The sequence below is a fragment of the Chionomys nivalis genome, chromosome 17, assembly GCF_950005125.1.
Source record: "Chionomys nivalis chromosome 17, mChiNiv1.1, whole genome shotgun sequence".
NCBI classification, from domain to species: Eukaryota; Metazoa; Chordata; class Mammalia; order Rodentia; family Cricetidae; genus Chionomys; species Chionomys nivalis.
This window is the reverse complement of record NC_080102.1, coordinates 41,344,871-41,364,121: the sequence shown is the minus strand read 5'-3', so window position 1 is coordinate 41,364,121 and position 19,251 is coordinate 41,344,871. Positions and strand designations below refer to the sequence as shown.

The following is a 19,251-nucleotide window of genomic DNA, read 5'->3' as shown; positions in this document are numbered from 1 at the left end:
TATGTTCAATGACAGGTGTTTACTGGAACTGTCTCAAGCCAGGGAGTATGGTCAAGCTGTGTGAGATGAGCCCCACTGGTCTTATCAATTGATCTAATGGCTTGAAGAGTGAGAACCATATTTACCATTGCAATCTCTGTCCTGATAAACAGCCTGCTGGCTCTGTTAGATTTTCTAGATAAATTATGTACAGTTAATTGTGATTTGGGTTTTTTTTGTATTCAAGCCCTGGCACTCTGTACGTTTTTCTTGTCTTATTGCATGGGCCAGGAGCTCTAGTACAAATGTCACGTGTTCTTGGTCTCTCCAAACCCTAATGCTTGATACTTCTTTCTTCCACTCTCTCCAGAAAACCCTTTTGCTGTGCCTCAGGATGGAGGAGGTTAGACCCAGAGCTCCTGGTGCAGCCTCCAAGAACAGCTTCAACCAAGACACCAGGGAGAGCCGGGGCAGTGGCGTGGTAACAGAAGAGGAAATACCACCTGTGCCCAGAACCCCCTTTGGAGGACTTCTGAGATTAGGAGCAAACTCAGGGTCCGGGGACAGACAGGGTACAGGAAAGGGGCTCTGAGCCACCTGTCTGCAAGCAATAGTTCTCTTTTGGGCTGGTGGCTTCTGAGAAGAGACTCGGTGTGGACTGAGAGGAACAACACTTAGCTGCCCTGGCTGACCCCAGCCAGAAGGATTTGTGGCCGTGAGTTGTACCATGGTCCAAACGCTGACGTTCCCCCTTCCTCCACTCCCCCCAGTAGTGGCCCCCTTAGGCCTATCTGTGTCGGAATATCGACTGTGAGTGTGTGCGCGCACGTGTGTGATCAAGGTGTTCTTTTTATATGTTCGTTCAGCTAGTGTTTAATCGAGCCCCGTCGCCACTGGCTGTAGGTTCTCTGATGGGCACAGGTCACCGTGTGGCTGAAGAGTCTTGCCCATGCCCTTGTCTGGGGCTCAGGCCTCTTACCGTGGTCAGGAGCTGTGAGGTGAGGGAGGGGACAGGCACGGGGCCCAGCTTTCTCGTGCCATAGGCAGTGGGGATTGGAGCATACCATTGAGGATGGGTTCTGGTGGAATCTGTTCCCACCGCAGCAGTACTAAGGAAATATGTCAGCTGGCTTTGGGCAGCCTAGATTTGGCTGTTTTGTGTGAACCATCCAGTTCCTAGGAGGTGGGCGTGGAACACCTCTGGAAACAATGTAGCTTGGCGAAGGGTGCCACAGTCACATGGGCCAGCTCCACAGTTTGGCCCCCAGGTGACAGGAACCCAAGTCTAGGGTTTGATTCCCAGAGTGCAACAGGCCCCATAACCCAGGTCCCCCACGGTGGTCACTGGAGCACACGCCTGACATTTTCACAGGAGTGCAGCACACCCACCACCCAGGTCCTCCACCGTCACTGCCTGAGCCTCCCCCACAAGCTCACACTAGCCACACGCCTGCCATGCACCAGGCCAGGCAATGGTAAGATCCAGAGGTGAGGGATGCCAGGCTCTGCCCTGGGGTGCTGCACCTTTAAGGGGAGAAAAACCACACAGGCAGGGTGAAGGTTCCTAAGGAAACCCAGAGCAGAGGGTTTATGAGTCTGTCTACTTAAAATGGGGGTTTTCCGAGTAAGTCTGGATACCCGTAACATCTGCCCACAGAGTTCACCATCACCGCCTCAAACCCACTGCCCTCGGGCACATGGAAGAAAAGATATCCCCCTGAAGTGATCCTGGAACTCTCCAGAGGCCGCATTGTCAATGTAGACATGGCCACCCCAGCCCTATCAATGAGGTCAAATGTCCCTGCCCTCAGCCCCATCACCCACCCTACTTGAAGCTGAGCCTCACTTGGCCAGTGATAGCCCCACATGAGTTGGCCACCTGCTTGCCACACACTGTAGGAGACAGTGAGCAAGGGGCAGCAAGGAAGGAAGAGCCAGGGTGGAGGTACCCACGGGGCTCACATTGTGGAGACTGTGTATGGAGGTTTGGATGGTTGGGAAATCTTTAAGCCCGGGTCCAAATGACACGCAAGACCAGCAATGGGATCTAGAGAAGAGGAGCCAAAGAGGGGGCCATGGGAGCCACATGCCTGTCAGGTTCCTAGAGGCAGACAAGCTAGGGTGGTCAGGACTCAAAGCATGGCAGAGGTAAAGGGATGGTTTTATATGCAGATTTCCGTATTTACCATAATGGTGTACACACACAATGCTTCTTCATTGATAGTATTGTGTGTTAGAGCACAAAGCTCTTTCCACTCCAGCTGGCTGTTCATGATCTCAGCCCCACAAAAGGGAGAGATGGTCCCATTTGTAGGCATGGAAGCGGTCACTCTGTTGACTCTAGAGGCCTACTGGGTCAAAGGCCTCTTACTCTTCACCCAGCCTGTTTTCCCGAGATGCACTGCTATGCCCCACACTTAGCCTGGAAAGTTTATGCTTGGATCTTAATTAAAGATGGGCATGGACCCTCTCCCGCATGCTGAAGCATCCTAGGGTGCGGAACAACCATTACCCTAAGGGTTGTTAGCAGTGGACCAGCTGGACCAGCTCACACCTGCAGGTCCCCTGCAGGAAAGGGGATCCTTCCCCAAGCTGCACAGAGCCTGATGTCACCTGAACAAAGAGATCACAGGCAAGACCTAGAACCCTCCTGCCTCAGTTTCCCCAGTAGTGAGAGGAAGGAGTCAGACCGGATGTTGAGGGGACTTCTGGCTTTGGGTGGCTCTGAGTAACACTCTGGCAGTTGCTTGCACAGAGCTCAGGGCTACTAAGCATCCTTCCTCGGACACAGGAGGCCATGGCCATGCAGACAGTAGGGTACTGGGTGGCAGTGGGGTTCTCCATCAGGAGTCTCTTAGGGAATAGCTGAAGGTCCCCACGAAGATTCTGGTTGATGGCCTGAATCTCTCACCTATGTAAGTCTGCATCTCTCAATTATGAGGGACTGCCTTGCTCAGATATATGTCTGGGGCTAAGAGTCTAGACACTGTCCAGGACACAGGAATACCCCGATTGCCAGAGGTCAGCATAGGCTTCAACTTTGCAGCCCTGGGCACCCTGCTGCTTCCCAGCTAGGTGACACTGGCTCACCCACCTAGCCTCTCCAAGTCCCTGTTCCTCACTTGGAAAGCCGGGGTCTTACCCCACACTGCTTCACAAAGCTACTGAACACAAGAGCTGTGTCCATGCAGATGTGAGCCCTGGGGTGGGAGGCAGGGCCCCAGATGGCCACGATGAGAATCTGTCCCCTGCCCATGGTGTCTGTGGCTGGCAGATGTGTCAGTTAGTAGCCTGTCCTGAAAAGACACAGAGTGGAGACAAGTTCCTGAATATTTATTGAGCTGTCTCTGCCTCCTCCAGTTGCCTGTGTCCCCCACCCCCGCCTTTTTTCTGTAAGCCTCAGGCCACAGTACACTCTTGTAGCAACAAGTAGCCACAGGAAGCAGAGAAGCTGGTGGCACTGTGTGCTCAAGGAGGGTCATGGGACGTCCTTGTGTCTGTCTGACCTTTTCCCACAGGGAGCTGTATGTCCTTAGTAAGCAGTTTTATGCCCTGTCATCTGCATTCTGGGGCCTCCCATCAGAGCTCCTCCTTGGCTGGCTGTAGTCACCAGGGAAATGTCTTGCTCATCCCTGTGGGAGTGGCCAAGCATCTGATGGTGACTGTCACCAGTGTGCAGCAGCACTTAATCCAAACAGGAGTGCATGCGCTCACACACATACACACGCACACACACACACGTGCATACCCGTGAGCACACATGTTTACACAATATGTATGCATGCACTCATACACATAAACATAACTTGTGCATGTTCATGTGTGCATACATATGCACATTCACATCTATACGAATATGCATATATCCATATGTGCACATGTATACTCACACGTGTGAGTGTAATTTACACATGTTTACATGCTAGTAATAAACACCTGTGAACACATACACACCTATAGATGAGAACAGATATAGAGTCCCATGTATGCATACCCACCCATGTATGCCACATGCACATATTCACACGTGTTCACAGATACACTCACATATAAACATATACACCTACATATGAACCAATACATACATGCACACACATGATGTTGATCTAGTTCCTTGAAAATTCTGAGACTGCAGGCAAACAGTGATGTGTCCAGTTGTGCGCCCAGGGCAGGGCCACTTCCTGGGTCATCCAAAAACCCATCAGGCATCTTTAGCCCCAAGGTGGAAAGAAGGGTTTGAGGTACCAGGCAAACAAGCCAGGAATGGTGGTTGGGGTGGCCTTCAGTCGAGAGCTGGTTCTCAGTCGTCCTGTCTAGTGCCCCTCCCCAGGTCCTTGCAAACAGCAGGATATGATGTGGCTGTGCTCTGTGTTGACTGCCACCAGCCCCCACCCCTGTCCACACCAGGAGGGCGAGCCCCACTTGGCATCCCAGCCATTGTCCTCTGAACAACTCCTTACAGCTGGTCCCCAGCTCTGCAAGAGCTTGTGAGAGGATCCAAAGCCTCGGGCTTCCAGACATTTCTTATTGGCTTAATTTTTCCATCTGGCTGCTTGGTTCCCACTAACAGGAATTGCTTGGGAGGTAAACATGAGATTCCCCAGGCATTTGGGCACAGGTGACTATCTGAGTGGCCTCCCGGGCGTTTCTTGTGTGTGTGAAGGGCAGGGAGCCAGCACGGCATCTGCCAGGGAGCTCTGCCTGGGCAGCAGTGACCTCAGACTGAGTCACACAGCTTACCATGTGTGTGCCAACATCTGTCTTGTCAGAGGACCATGAGGAGATGATGTCACAGGGCCAAGGTGGCGCCCCGTACCCTCTAGAAAATGAGCCCTTATGCCTACTGTGTGTCGGGTGCCACCATGGTTTCCTATCCCTTCTGTAGCCTCAACAATGTGCCTGCGTTTCCTGGGCTGTGGTTGGGAAGACTGGCAGCTGGGGCCATCAGCACAGGGGCTTGTACCACCCACACGCTGCACAAATCCTCAGCTGTTCGGCAGACACTTGCTGAGTAGCCCCTGCCACTCTCTGTCGCCAGTGTCCACCGGAAGTCCCTCCTGTGTCTAGACGGGTTCCATCAGAGAACATGGAGTGGCCCGGTGAGAGGCTGGGGTTCACCTCTACGGACCTGACTCGCCGTGCCTAACAGAAACACTCCTGTTCGCAAAATAAACACAGAACATTTATCCATCCCTCCCACAAAAGTGACCTTGGAAGTGGCATTGCCTGTCCCGCCCCATCCTGTTTCCAGTCCAAATTCCTGCCTGGTAGCCGGTGCTAGAAATGCTTGGTGGGTGAGTGGGTTTAACCATTAGTCACTCAGTGGTTAACTTAACTCCTATCTTTATGTCTGACCCGTTTACCCTTGACAAACTAACACAACCCTCCAAAACATACAGAGTCCCCTTGCCAGTGCCAACCTTAAACATGGGAGCAGCAGCTGGAGTCCCAGGACCACCATGGCCTCCCATTTGGTCACAGCCAGTACTTGACTAGGGTTGACTCTCAGGCTTGCGTCTCTGTTTCTCACACCCAATCTCTTCCTGTTTCTCCCCACAGTCTGTGTTCAAGCAAGGGGGCTATGTCCCCATCTCATATCCACAGGTGAGCGTATGGGCAACGTGCAATAATCATCAAAGCTGCAGGGTGAGAGCCCAGCCACCCTAGAAGGGCAAGGGACCTCTCTACAAAGGACTTGTTTCTCCCTGGGTCAGTGGGACAAAGCCAGGTAGGCAGGGTGGGGGCAGGAAGGTATCTCTATGCTAGAAGCGCCAGGCTCATGTTGAGAAGGCATGGGGGAGCCTCTCTCAGAGCCCACGACCAGGAAAACCAAAATAAAAACAAAAAACAAAAACCTGATATTAGATAATCATCCCCCTCCCAAATTTGATGTATTAGCGGCGTGTTTAAACCGATGCTGTCTCGCTGCGTTTGTCTTTCTATATAGTGGTTTTTATAATGACGTCCTTAGTTTTAATAAAGGAGAAGTCAAGTTAACTGTTCTCCTGATTGAAGTTGGTTTTGATGTTTTGAACACACACTGGGAACCAGAGCGGTGTAATTCGCTATGGGCTGAGGGGGAAAGAGAACCAGAATCTGGGGTTTCAGCTGAGGGGTAGAGGGTGGCATCACAGGTCCATTCTGAAGACCTCAAGGTCTGCTTGAGGTCCAGAACAGAAAACGGGGCCAGGCAGACCCTGTTCTGAGTGGGTGCAGCCTGGGTCGCATGGTGAGGGCAACAAGAGCAGGATAAGGTTTGGGAGGCTGGGCGTGGCTGTCCTGCTGCTCTGAGTACTGGAGTAGCCGCATATGGTGCTGTAAGGTTGGGTCCCTATCACTCACTATACCTGTGTCCAAACCCACAGGATACAGAGAAGGGAGTGCACGGAGCCTCTGGAAAACCAAGAAGCCTAGTGATGATGACCCCTGAACGTGGGTCACTGACCATGGGGTGAACATGGGTCACTGACCGTGGGGTGAACATGGCTCCAGTGGAATGTTGGAATTGGAGACGCTGGGTGTGCTTCGGGGGGAGGTCAACTGGTGGTGTTAGGAACCTGAAGCTACTCTTAAAAAAATGTTGTTCAAAAAATCAAAAGCAAATGACTCCAGAAACACAGCAAAATGCCTGCACCCATCTGTGCTGTTCAGGGTAGTACTGAGTGCTGGAGCCAGGGTGAGGAGGTAGGAAAGGAAGAAAAAAATCCCCCTTTCATATGACGTAGAATATTCTAAGGAATTTACAGAGACTCAGAAGCATGAGTTTAAAAAGCTGCAGAACACCGGATGAGAAGCCATTAACCTATTGATTTCTACCTATTAATATCAAACATAAGAACAGGAATGTTTAAAATGCTGTAACATCCACAAGCCCCTCCACTCCAAATTAAATACTTAGATGTAGATATAAAAATATCGTGCATGCATGACTTAACCCCGCCCCCAACAAACAAAATACCACCGAAAGAAATTCTAAACCAAAGGTAGGCATACATACCTTCATCATGGATTGAAAGACCCAGCATGATAAAAATATCAATTATTCCTCCGGAAAGTTCTGCTCCGTGACAGGTCCTGTTACAAAGAAGAAAAGACAAGCCCTCTATAGACAAGAGGAAAACATTTGCAGCCACAAAAGCAACAAATAACAGCAGCCAAACCACATAAAGGAAACTCAGAGCAAAACAAGAAAGCATCACATTAGGGCTGGGGGCGTATCTTGGTTTGGAGAATGCTCCTCTAGCACACACAGAGCCTGTGTTCAGTCCCCAGCACCACATAAATGGCGTGTGGAGAAGCATGGCTTGTAATCTCAGCATTTGGGAGGCGGAGGCAGGAGGATGAGATGACCAACATCATCGTCAGTTACACAGCCAGGTGGAGGTAGCCTGAGATTTGTTAGACCCTGTCTCAAAGAAGGAGAAGCGGGAGGGAGAGAGGGAACGTGGAGAAGAAATGAGAAAGTGATTAGGAAAAAAATCAAACTAGATATGAAGAGATATTCACTCCAGAGAGCACAGAAGGCAAATGATTCCGGGGGAGGCCAATTAACCTATTTTTATTTTATTGGCTGTGCTTTTAGCCTTATACCTAAAAAACTGACTTAATTCAAGTCTGTGAAGATTTCTCTCAGCTTGATAATTTAGACTCTTCACACAAGTCTTTGGTCCATCCTGAATTAATTTTGCATATGGTGAAGTTTAGGGCTTTTGCATGTGAATATCCAGTAGTCCCAGTACCATGAGAAATCATCCTGTGTCAAAAGTCAACTCATTATAAATGTGAGGTTTATTTCTGAACTGTAAATTCTATCCCAGTGAGTAATACATCTCCCAATGCCAAGAACACGCTGTCCTGGCTAGCATGGCTCAGCAGACATCTGAGCCCTCTCTGTTCTGCTCCATACTGTCTGGTTGTTCTGGTTCCTTGTGGAATTTGTGAACTGTAGGATGAAGCCATCTGGGTGCCAAGAGGGATCCTATTGTGTCTGCAGATCAGCCTGGAGAACATGGCCATCTAAACACCACCACCTCTTCCAATCCATGAACATGGGATGTTTTCTCATTTGCTGGAATCTTACTCCATTTCCACGTTCAGAGCCCAGGCCTTGTCTTTGTGATGCTACACGTTGACACACCTGGGAAGAGGGACCTTCAGTTGAAGAATTGCCTCCATCAGCCTGGCCTGTGGGTGTGTCCATGGGGGATTGCCTGGACTACTGGTTCGCGTTGCAGGGCTCAGTCCACTGTGGGTGAGATCAGGTGGTCCTGGGCTGTATAGGAAATGTAACTGAATATGAACGAGAGAGCGAGGCAATAAGCAGTGTTCCTTCGTGGTTTCCACTCCAGGTTCCTGCCTTGAGTTCCTGTCCTGACTTCCCTCAGTGACGGGCTGGGACCTACAGTGGTAAGGGGGAGGGGAACAAAACAAAATCTTCCTCCTCACATTGATTTTCGCAGTGATGCGTATCACAGCAACTGAATGAAACAAGGAACTGCAGCGTGACGTCACAAAACCCCCACTAGAGCAGCCACGTCGAGAACTGCAGCAAACTGGTGGCCACGCAGAGAAGGGGGTGACATCTATACCTCAGGGGGTGGCAAAGCCACTCTGGAAATAATTATCAGTTTCTTTTTAAGGTGGGGGAGAAGGAGGGGGGTGTGCTCAGTAGTTAAGAGCACTGGCTGCTCTTCCAGAAGACCTGAGTTCCCAGTTGCCACATTACCCTCATAGTTGCCTGTAAATCCAGCTCCAGGGAGTATGGCGCCCTCTTCTGGCCCCCACAGACACTGCACTCTAGTGCACATAGTCTCTCTCTCTCTCTCTCTCTCTCTCTCTCTCTCTCTCTCTCTCTGTCTCTCTCTCTCTCTCTCACACACACACACACACACATACACACACTTGCCTGTAATTAAAAATGAGATCAGTCTTTAAGAACTGAACATGAAGCTAGTCCATAGCCCAGAAGTCACTCTCCAGGCATCTGCTCCAGATGATTCAAAACTAAAATCCACATGAAAGCCTGCACTGCTCACTCCAGCTCCACTCGTAAGGGCATCAGACTGGAAACAGATTTCCTTCTCCAGGTCAGTGCCTAAAAAACTGTGATACGTCCACCCCACAGAATACTATAGCGATAAAAAATTATATATACAGCAATCTGGAAATTATTGCTCAGAGGGGAAATGTTATATATTGTAACATACTCTATATCATATAGAGGCTATATGTTGTAATATACTGAATATTATATAGATGTTACATACTGTAATATACTATATATTATATAGGAGTTATATACTATAATATACTGTATATTATATAGAAGCTATACTGTAATATACTATATTTATATAAAGGTTATATGTTGTAATATACTGCATATTATATAGAGGTTATATACTCTATTATCATATAGAGGTTATATTCTCTAATACACTGTATATTATAGAGAAGTTACATACTCTAATATATTATATATTATATAGAGGTTATATACTCTAATATGCTATACATTACAGAAAAGTTATATACTCTAATATACTGCATACCATAGATAATTTATATACTCTAATATACTGTATACTATATGGAAGTTATATACTGTGAAATACTATATATTATATAGAAGTTATGTACTGTAATATGCTGTATATTATATAGAAGTTATATACTGTAATATGTTGTATATTATAAAGAGGTTATATACTGTAATATATTATATATTATAAAGAAGTTATATACTGTAATATACTGTATTTTATATAGAAATTGTATGCTCTAATATACTGTATATTGTATAGAAGTTATGTACTGTAATATACTGTATATTATATAGAAGTTATGTACTGCAATATAGTATAGATTATAGATAAGTTATATACTGTAATATGCTGTATTTTATATATACTGTAATATACTGCATATTATATAAAAGCTATATACTGGATGGTTCTGTTTCTACAACATGCTTAAAATTTATCAAAGATATGACTAATATATGAATGATTGCCAGGGATCAGTGGGAGGAGAGGAGGTAAGTGGGAGTGGTTATAGAGAGGATAGGAGGAGTAGGTCAGGCCTTTAGTCCCAGCACTTAAGAGCCAGAGGTGGGAGAACACTGTGAGTTTGAGGCCAGCCTGGTCTGCAGAGCTCCAGGCCTATCTGAGAACAAACAACAGAGAGTACGAGATCATGATATTAAAACATTTAAAGCCAAGCCCCACAGTGACCCCATTAAACACACGTGAATGGAAAGCTCTAGCTGACGCGTGGTGTCTCCACACAGGTACTGTGACATATACATGCAAGCTCACAGAAATAAATAATTGAGAATGTTGTTGAAATATTTGTTTAAATAGGTATTTATAAAAGTTATACACAGCATGAGTATATATGGGGAAAGTAAAGAGAAAGGACAAGAAAATGTACCTGTCGCTAACCCAAAGCAGCAAACCAACCAGAGCTTGTACTGATAGAAGCAAGCAAGGGAAGAGGAGAGGGGAGTGGAATAAAAGGGAGGGGAGGCGAGGGGAAGGAAGGGAAGGGAGGGGAGGTGAAGGGAGGGGAAGGGATGGGGGATTAGAGTGAGGGAAAAGGTCTGAATGACTAAGAAGCAGACAGCTCATGATCAGCAACTGCGCCCAAATTGATGCTGGAGCTAGCTGAAGGCTAGTGAGCGAGCCACACCTCCCACAGATCAAAAATAGACTAGTAAGAGAAACACTAAACAGAAGGAAAAGAGCAATGGTGATGAACGCACAACCACAGGAAAAAAAACCAAACACAACACAGAGGCCGCAAGACCAAGTGATGGTTTACAACAGGAGCTAATCCATCCGACCAATCCTCGGCAAAGCTCTGCAGGATGAAAATAAGACCCACACAGAGTCCCGGGCCCACATGCGAAACAAGCATAAGAAGGTATGAGACCACTGTGGTTGGGTGGACCTGAGTTCCTGAGACTCCCACAGACGGATCTGGGGGACCAACTCAACAGCACTGAGAGGCAGGTCCTGTTAGAGATGAAGCCAAGACGGTGTAGCCCACATGAATGGGATTAGTGACCTAAAAAAGGACTTCATAAAGTATCCGGCTCTATTCTGACTCTTCTGCCATGTCCCCTATGACCTCTGTCCCTTTCACTGTGTGAGCACGCAGCATGCTTTCCCAGGGTGCACAACTCAGAGATGGAGGGTGGCCTCTGCCTAGCACCGTGTCTGTAGGCTCCCTGATCTTGGCCTTCAGATCCAGTCCTACAGTTGCCTCTGTAGTGCGGTTGGGCAATGTGCCAAGCTCCACACATTTTTATTATTTATAAGTGACAGAGATATTTAAAAGTGAAATGTCTCCCCAGGGCTCAGTGTTTTGAACCTTTAGTTCCTGGCTGATGACTCACCCCGTTTGGGGAAGTTACAGCACGTTTAGCTGATGGGACTGCTTTGGTGGAAGTAGGCCTAGGGGAGGGAGGACAGGTCTCCAGGATCACAGTGTGGCCCTGCTTCCAGTCTTCTGTCCCCTGTCCCGCTGAGGTGTCAGCTGATGTCCGTCACAAGCCCCCATCACCCGGGAGCCACCTGATGCCGTTTTCCCATCCTGACAGATTGGATCACCTCAACCCATAAGCCAAAATAAGTTTTTCTTCCTGGATTTGCTGGCTGTGTTTGTTCACAGAGAAGGCAACCCATGTAAAGAAGTGGAATAGAGGATCAGGGCTGCTGTACCAAACCTGACCACGTGGTTCTTAAGCCTTTAGATCTGATTTGTGGAAGGAATATGGAAGAGGTCAGAGCTGAGAGTTGAAGAAGCCTGAGAATGCTTTGAGCAAAGATTAACAGACCAGTCCCGTGGGAGTTTAGATCAGAAGGCCGAGAAAAACGCAGACAGTAAAGGCTATAGATGTATGGGGTCTGTGCTGCTGCCAAAGGCCATGTTGAAGACCACTGGAGACCGTGTGGATGTCTCTGGTCCCTGCTACCGCCAGAACCCGTGTGGAAGTCCATGATCTGTGCTGAGGCTGACTGTTGGGGGCAGGAAAGCTTCTTTTGCAGTGGCATTGATGATCCCAGACTCATAATTGAGAATGAGACACAACGATGGTTTCTCCGACAACTTTGTCCCTCACTCCCAAAAAGTGAACTGGTCTAGAGACAGGAAGCTGTTGAAGAGAGTCCTTAAGAATTGTGATAAAAATGCTGAAGTGTAGTTTTTCACAGTCGTCCCTGCCTCTGGCAGGATCAGGGCTGGAGAAGGCCTCCGTTTGCTTTGAGGAGCTAGCCACTGGGAGTTTGACCATGCTCCAGTGAGTGAGTATGGACTTGGTGTGTCCTTTTCTTTTTCTTTCTCTTTTCTTTTCTTTGGGGAAGGCATCAAGTGGGAGGGTGGACATGGAGGGATGAGGAGTGAGTGTGATCAGGGTGCATTGAATGAAATTACCAAATAATCAATAAAAATAGCATGTTAAAAAAAATAAAGGCTAGACGCTTGAGGTGTCAGAGAGGAGAGCAGACTCTACCAAGAACTGGGCTGGAGCCAAGAATCTGGCCGCATTCTGCTTGTGTACTGCTTGTTATGATTGTGTAGTGGAGAATTCAAAATAATCGAAAATAAAACTAAGTTCAATAGGCAGGCATAGTAAAAACCACACCCATCATTCATGCAGACTCTAATGTGGATCAGTAAGAAGCCACCCCTGCCCTGGGCTGGGGGAGCTGGGCACCCTTTGTCTCGTCTCCTCAACAATCTGTTCTGGTTTGAATGAGATTGTCTTCATGGGCTCATATGTTTGAACACTTGGGCCACAGTTGGTGGAACTGTTTGGGAAGGATTAGGAGGTGTGACCTTGTTGCAAGAGGTGTGTCACTGGGGGTGGGGCTTTGAGGTTTCAAGAGCCCACACCAATCCCAGTTCTGTCAGTCAGTCTGTCTGTCTGTCTGTCTTCCCCTCTCTCTCTCCTACTTCTGGAACAAGAACTAAGTTCTCAACTGTTCCTGCAGCATGCCTTCACTTGGCCAGTGCAGACTCTAACCCTCTGGAACCATAGGCCCAGTTAAACGCTTTCTTTCAGAAGTTGCCTTGGTCCTGCTGTTTTCTCACAACAACAGAAAGGTAAGATAGGCTGGAAGTGAAGCGAGAAGTCCAGCAGAGAAAAATAAAATTGCAGGACATGAGGAACTATTCCTAACCAGTACTAGATGCCCTGAAGCTACAGGAGACACGATGAACATTTTTAAAAAAAATGCCGTTTCTACCTGATAGAAGGCGGCACAGTCAACATCAGCATAAAGCAGAGACTCAGAGTGCAAAACCACAAGCAAGTCTTGGTTTTAACAAACTGCAGACGGGACACACTGACAGAAGGGAGCAAGGGAAAGCACGAGGGACACAGAGAGGCATTGGTCATGAGAAGCTGCCCTGAGACGAAGATCTGGTGAGATGATGAGGTTGTGCTGGGCACCCTCCAGGCTAGCAGGAACAATTCTACAAGCCCTCTGTGGCTAAGGCTGTGAGTAGGGCCGCCTGTTCTGAACTCTAAAGAAGAGTCTAGAAACCACCTGAAAATATCCATTCCAAAAGGAGCACCCCCTCTGATCCCACATGAACAGAATGGAATTCTGTATTAGGTGAGAACAAATTGACTGTGTGTGTGTGTGTGTGTGTTCTATCTACAGGGGATAGGCTCCAGAATGTGTGAGCAGCTAACAAACATTTTTCCATCGAGAACACTCAGCGTGATAACAGTCAGTGTGACTTTCACTCTTACAGTGAGACAGAAGTGAAGCAATGGTGTGGGCAGATGCCTCCCTCCTTGGCATGAGCCTCCTCTTTCTGGATGGAGTAAGAGTTTCCAGATCTCAGAAGAACATTTCTCCAGCTCCATCCTGCTCTCCACGACACAGTAGCCACAGACGTGACGCACCTTGAAGTTGACCGGGTTGGTAATGTTCCCTCTGCGACTTGCTCCAGTCTAGACAGTCAACAAAACCATCCATCTGGCCCTGAGGTGCAGCGCTTGCCAGGCTCCGTGGGGCACACACGGCCCATAGCCAACTCGAAATGCCAGCACATCATCCTGGAGTACTATCCTGGGAGAGACGTGCCGTGCGCCACTGGGTCATGTGCCGTTGCAACAGTCAACAACTTCCAGAACACCTACAATGCCAAAGGAGGCACAATCAATATTCTGAGCATGGATTGCCTTTGTTTTTGATATAAAGGTTTTATTAAATGTTATTCATTCTTTGAGAATTGTGTACAATGTATTTTGATCCTATTCTTCCCCGATCCTTCTCCAACTCCTCCTATACAGATCCACTTTCATTCCTCACACATTCCAAACCTCATGCTCTCTCTCTTCTTTGAAAGATCCCCTGAGCTGCACGTATGCTCTTACACGTGCGGCCATCCACAGGAGTGTAGTTGACCTACCGGGGGCCAGGGACACCCTGAAAGAAAACTGACCCTCCCTCCCCAGAGGCCTTCGAGAGCCCGATATTCAGGTAGGGGTGGGGGCTCTGAGCTCCTTTCCTCAGTACTTCAGCGTTAACTGACTTGATCTTGGGTAGATGGCCACAGCTGCTGCAGGTTCATGTGTGCAGCGGTCCCTGTCATTTCCAGAAGACACAGTTTCATTCCAGTCCTCCCTGACCTCCATCTTACCATCTTCCCACTCCCTAGGGTCCCTGAGCTGCGGGCGGTGGGGTGGGGTGGGTATAATGTGTCTATGGAAAGTTCCCATTATGAACCTTTGCTGACTCTAATAGCTGACTCAGAAGCTCCCTGGGGCATGCACAATCTATCATCACAGGTATCCACGTTGCCTCAGGCCACTGTTGACTGATGGAAGGACAAGGAATTCCCTGCAACTGTTTAGAAGGATGCGTTGAAGGGTGTCATGAGGTGGCTTTAGAAGGACTGTCACAAGGACTTGTTAATTAAAGCAGAGAAGCCATAAGATGGCAGAGAGCACACTGTTGGTCACGTTTTTACAGCACTGTGGCCCCTGGCACCTTTCTGCGTGCATCTCTGAACACTGGTGCACAGTGCCATAAGTCTCAGCAGAATAAACCAGAGCTCGGTTGTCCCAAGGATGGGCTGGGTAGGAGAGAGGAAAAGGAGCCAAACAAAATAGGAAAACAGAACCAAAGAGGCGGCCAAGAAAGCAAACGGTGCATATGTTAACCCATTTGGCATTTTCATAAAATCTATGGATGCATTTAGTTTGTTTATGTTGCTTAAAAATCCACTTTTCAGCCAAGGTCCCTTCTGGGCAGTGATGTAGAGTCTCCCCTTGTGCCGTGAGTCACTCCAGTTGAAACTGGTGCTTTGGTTTGAAATGCCCCCCATGCATTCCTCAGCTGAGAAATTGGTCCCCAAAGTGACTATACTGTGAGGTGAAGTTTTCTAGAACATGCTTAGATCTCAGCAGCTGTACCTTCAAGAGTGGACTCACGCAACCATAAAAAGGTCTGGGCAAGCAGGGGTGCTTTTATATTCTCTTCTGCCACTCAAGGGTGCAGCAAGATGCTGGACTCCATCTTGGACTTCCGGGCACCAGAACTGCAGGAACATAAATTTCCATTCGTTAGAAAGTACTGGTTATGGAGCATTCTGCTGAGCCAGCATGACACAGACCAGACAGTCACCCATCACCACGTTCTGTGGCAAAGCCGTGGGCTGTGCTTACTCCTATTGCTCTGTGTTGTGTTGGTTGGGGTGTGATGGCGTGAGGCTCCACATGCCCTCCCTTGGCTAGCGGCTAATGCTGGCCGCTATGGGATGGGACCTCAGCTCTCTTGCATAACGATGGCTGGGTTCTAAGAAGGCGCACTCCAAAGAGAGAGGTTGGAGGAGGGGTCACTTCTACTGATTCTGTCAGCCTTGGGGTCAGCTCAGATTCATGGGACAGAGAAACAGAGTTTCCCTTTTTATGAGGAAGTAGTAAGACTACACAGGGTATCAGAGACCATGGGGCCCTCTGGAAATTACCACAGCCCTGCAGGTCTATGCAGCACACAGAGAATCATGGAGTCGTTGAGACTGGGAGCTGGAGAGAGAACATTAGTGAGCAGCCAGTCCAAACATCTCATTTGGTAATGGGGAAATAGAGGTTCAAGAAGGGAAGGCAATGTGTCCACCATCACACAGAAACAGAGAACAGATACCAGCCAAGTCTACAAACAAAACAGTATCTTTGTCATCCTTGTTTGGCTAATGACTCTTTCTTTTTTAATATTTATTTATTTATTTATTTATTTATTATGTATACAATATTTGTCTACATATATTCCTGCAGGCCAGAAGAGGGCACCAGACCCCATTACAGATGGTTGTGAGCCACCATGTGGTTGCTGGGAATTGAACTCAGGACTTTTGGAAGAGCAGGCAATGTTCCTAACCACTGAGCCATCTCTCCAGCTCCCTGGCTAATGACTCTTGATGGATAAGACAAACTAGTTTCCTATCCTTACCTGGACTACATGTATTTCCATTCATCCATCCACTATCCATCCATTCATCTATCCACTCACCCACCTACCTACCATTCATCCATTCATCTATCCACTCACCCACCTACCTACCATCCATCTATCCATCTATCCACTCACCCACCAACCTATCCAACCATATATCTATCTGTCTTAGTCACTGTATTATTGCTGTGAAGAGACACCATGACCAAGGTAACTCTTATAAGATAAAGCATTTAATTGGAGGCTTACAGTTTCAGAGGTTGAATCCATTATCATTAAGAAGGAAGCCTGGTGACATGCAGGAGACACGATGCTGGAGTAGTTGAGAACTACATCCTGATCCAAAGGCAGAGAGGGGGAGGGAGAGCAGATGAGACTCAGCCTGGCATGGGCTTTTGAAACCTCAAAGTTAACCCCAAGTGACACACTTCTTCCAACAAAGCCACACCCCAATCCTTTTCAAATATTGCCACTCCCTAAGTGACTAAGCATTCAAATATATGAGCCTGTGAGGGTCGTTTTTTATTCATTTATTTTTATTTTTATGTGCATTGGTGTTTTACCTGCATGCATGTCTGTGTGAGGATGTCAGATCCCTGGAACTGGAGTTATAGACAGTCATGAGCTGTTATGTGGGTGCTGGGAATTGAACTCAGGACCTCTGGAAGAGCAGCAGGTGCTCTTAACCACTGAGTCATCTCTCCAGCTCCTTTGACATTCTTATTCATCCACTACACTATCCATCTACCCATACTTAGAGACACACATATTTATATATCTACACACATCTGCCCACCACCCATCTCCTATCCATTTGTCTGTGATGATCAGTCTTCACCGTCAACTTGACTGGATATAGAATCGACATGGAAACACACTTCTGGCTGTGCCTATGAAGGTGTTTCCATGAAGATTTAACTGAGGAAGAAAGTCCCATCGTGGATACGGGTGGAACCATCCCACGTGCTGGGGGCACCAGACTGAACAAAAAGGAGAAACTGATCACTCTGTAGCCTTTTGACTAAGATCACGTGTGAGAAAGAGAGTGAGCTGAGACCCAGCATTCATCTCTCTCTCCATCGTGACTGAAGAGGCAGGGTGAGCAGCAGCTGCCTCATCTTCCTGCCACCAGGCCTTCCCTCCACGGTGGACTGTGTCCTTAAGCTGTGAGCCAGAATAAACTCCTCTTGCCCTAAGTTGCTCGTTCTGGGCATTTTGCCACCCCAGTGAGAAAAGTGACCAATACGTCACCCATTCATTCATCTGGACCCTTCCATCTACCTATCCACATCCTGGCCACCATGCTGGATACCAAAGGCAGGCATACCTGTGGATGCCTGTCACCTGTGTTTCCTCTATGAATCGCTTTAGTCCTTGCTCCCCGATTCTCATTTCCCTATGGTAAGTCTCCAGCCCTTAACCATCAGTGACAGCCCTAGGAGGCTGGTTGGGCGGCCTGTGATTAGCATCACATCACAGCTGAACAGAGAGCTTCAGCCATGCTCCCGTGGGTAGGCAGGTGAGGGAGGAGCTGCCCCAGCAGAGAAAGACTCTCCTGAAGTCCCGAGCAAGCACTACACAGGTTGCATTTTCAAGCACTACACAGGTTGCATTTTCAAGCACTACACAGGTTGCATTTTTCAAGCACTACACAGGTTGCATTTTCAAACACTACACAGGTTGCATTTTCAAGCACTACACAGGTTGCATTTTCAGGCACTACACAGGTTGCATTTTCAGGCACTACACAGGTTGCATTTTCAGGCACTACACAGGTTGCATTTTCAGGCACTACACAGGTTGCATTTTCAGGCATTACACAGGTTGCATTTTCAGGCACTACACAGGTTGCATTTTCAAGCACTACACAGGTTGCATTTTCAGGCACTACACAGGTTGCATTTTTCAAACACTACACAGGTTGTATTTTCAGGCACTACACAGGTTGCATTTTCAAGCACTACGCAGGTTGCATTTTCAAGCACTACACAGGTTGCATTTTCAGGCACTACACAGGTTGCATTTTCACGCTCCCCCAGCTTTGGTGGCACCATGAAAAGCCTGGTGAGGTCACTATCACAGGAGAACGCAGGCATGCTTTACTCCCAGCTCGGCACGGGGACTGTAGTCGTCATCACCTCGCTTCTTTTTGGCAGCTAAGCATAGAAGTTGGTCCCACTGCTATCCCTACTATGGATGACAGCGCTGAGGGTCAGAAAGCTTAGCCATGATCCCCACACCTGACAACTAGCACCATGACATGCCTGCCAGGGTCAGCCGTGCACACACCTTTTTACATTTACACTCACTTGCCTGTTTACTTAGGATCCAACAAATGCACATTGACTGCATACTGAATACCCTTGGAGGACCCTCCCTCCCAACAGTAGGGGACAGAAAAGCAACAATAACTAATGAAACCTTGTGTGATGGAAGACAACGGGCACTCTGAGAAGACCGAGTAGAGTGAGGCAAGGGTTTGCAGTGTGGGGAAGGGTCACACCAGGATGGTGAGCAGAATTAAAGCTGGTGAAGGCGTGAGTCCAGTAGGGATCTTGGACTACGGTATCCGAGAAGAGGGATGTCCAGTGCAAAGGTCCTGGGGTGCATCGTCAGGGGAATCTCAAGGTGGGCAGTGTGATTATATGAAGAGGGGAGGAGAGGACAGGGAGGTAACATGAGAGGAGACACGGGGAGACCCTGGAGAGGACTCTGGGGACCTTGGTAAGGACTTGAGCTTCCAGTATAAGGCAGGATGACTCAGGAAGTTATGAGGCTAGGGGTGGTGAGCTGTGGCTTC

At 48.0% G+C, this 19,251-nt stretch overlaps 1 protein-coding gene across 2 annotated transcripts in view; it reads left to right on the top strand.

Annotated features, from left to right (window-relative positions):
• The window catches only part of Shisal1 (shisa like 1), a 65,115-nt gene extending 55,826 nt beyond the window's left edge, over window positions 1-9,289 (top strand). For both annotated transcript variants that reach the window (XM_057792225.1, XM_057792226.1), the window contains exon 5: window positions 350-9,289. In XM_057792225.1, the coding sequence (XP_057648208.1) occupies window position 350 (1 nt within the window). In that variant the 3' untranslated portion in view covers window positions 351-9,289. The remainder of the gene's footprint in view (window positions 1-349) is intronic.
• The last annotated feature ends 9,962 nt before the right edge of the window (window positions 9,290-19,251 follow it).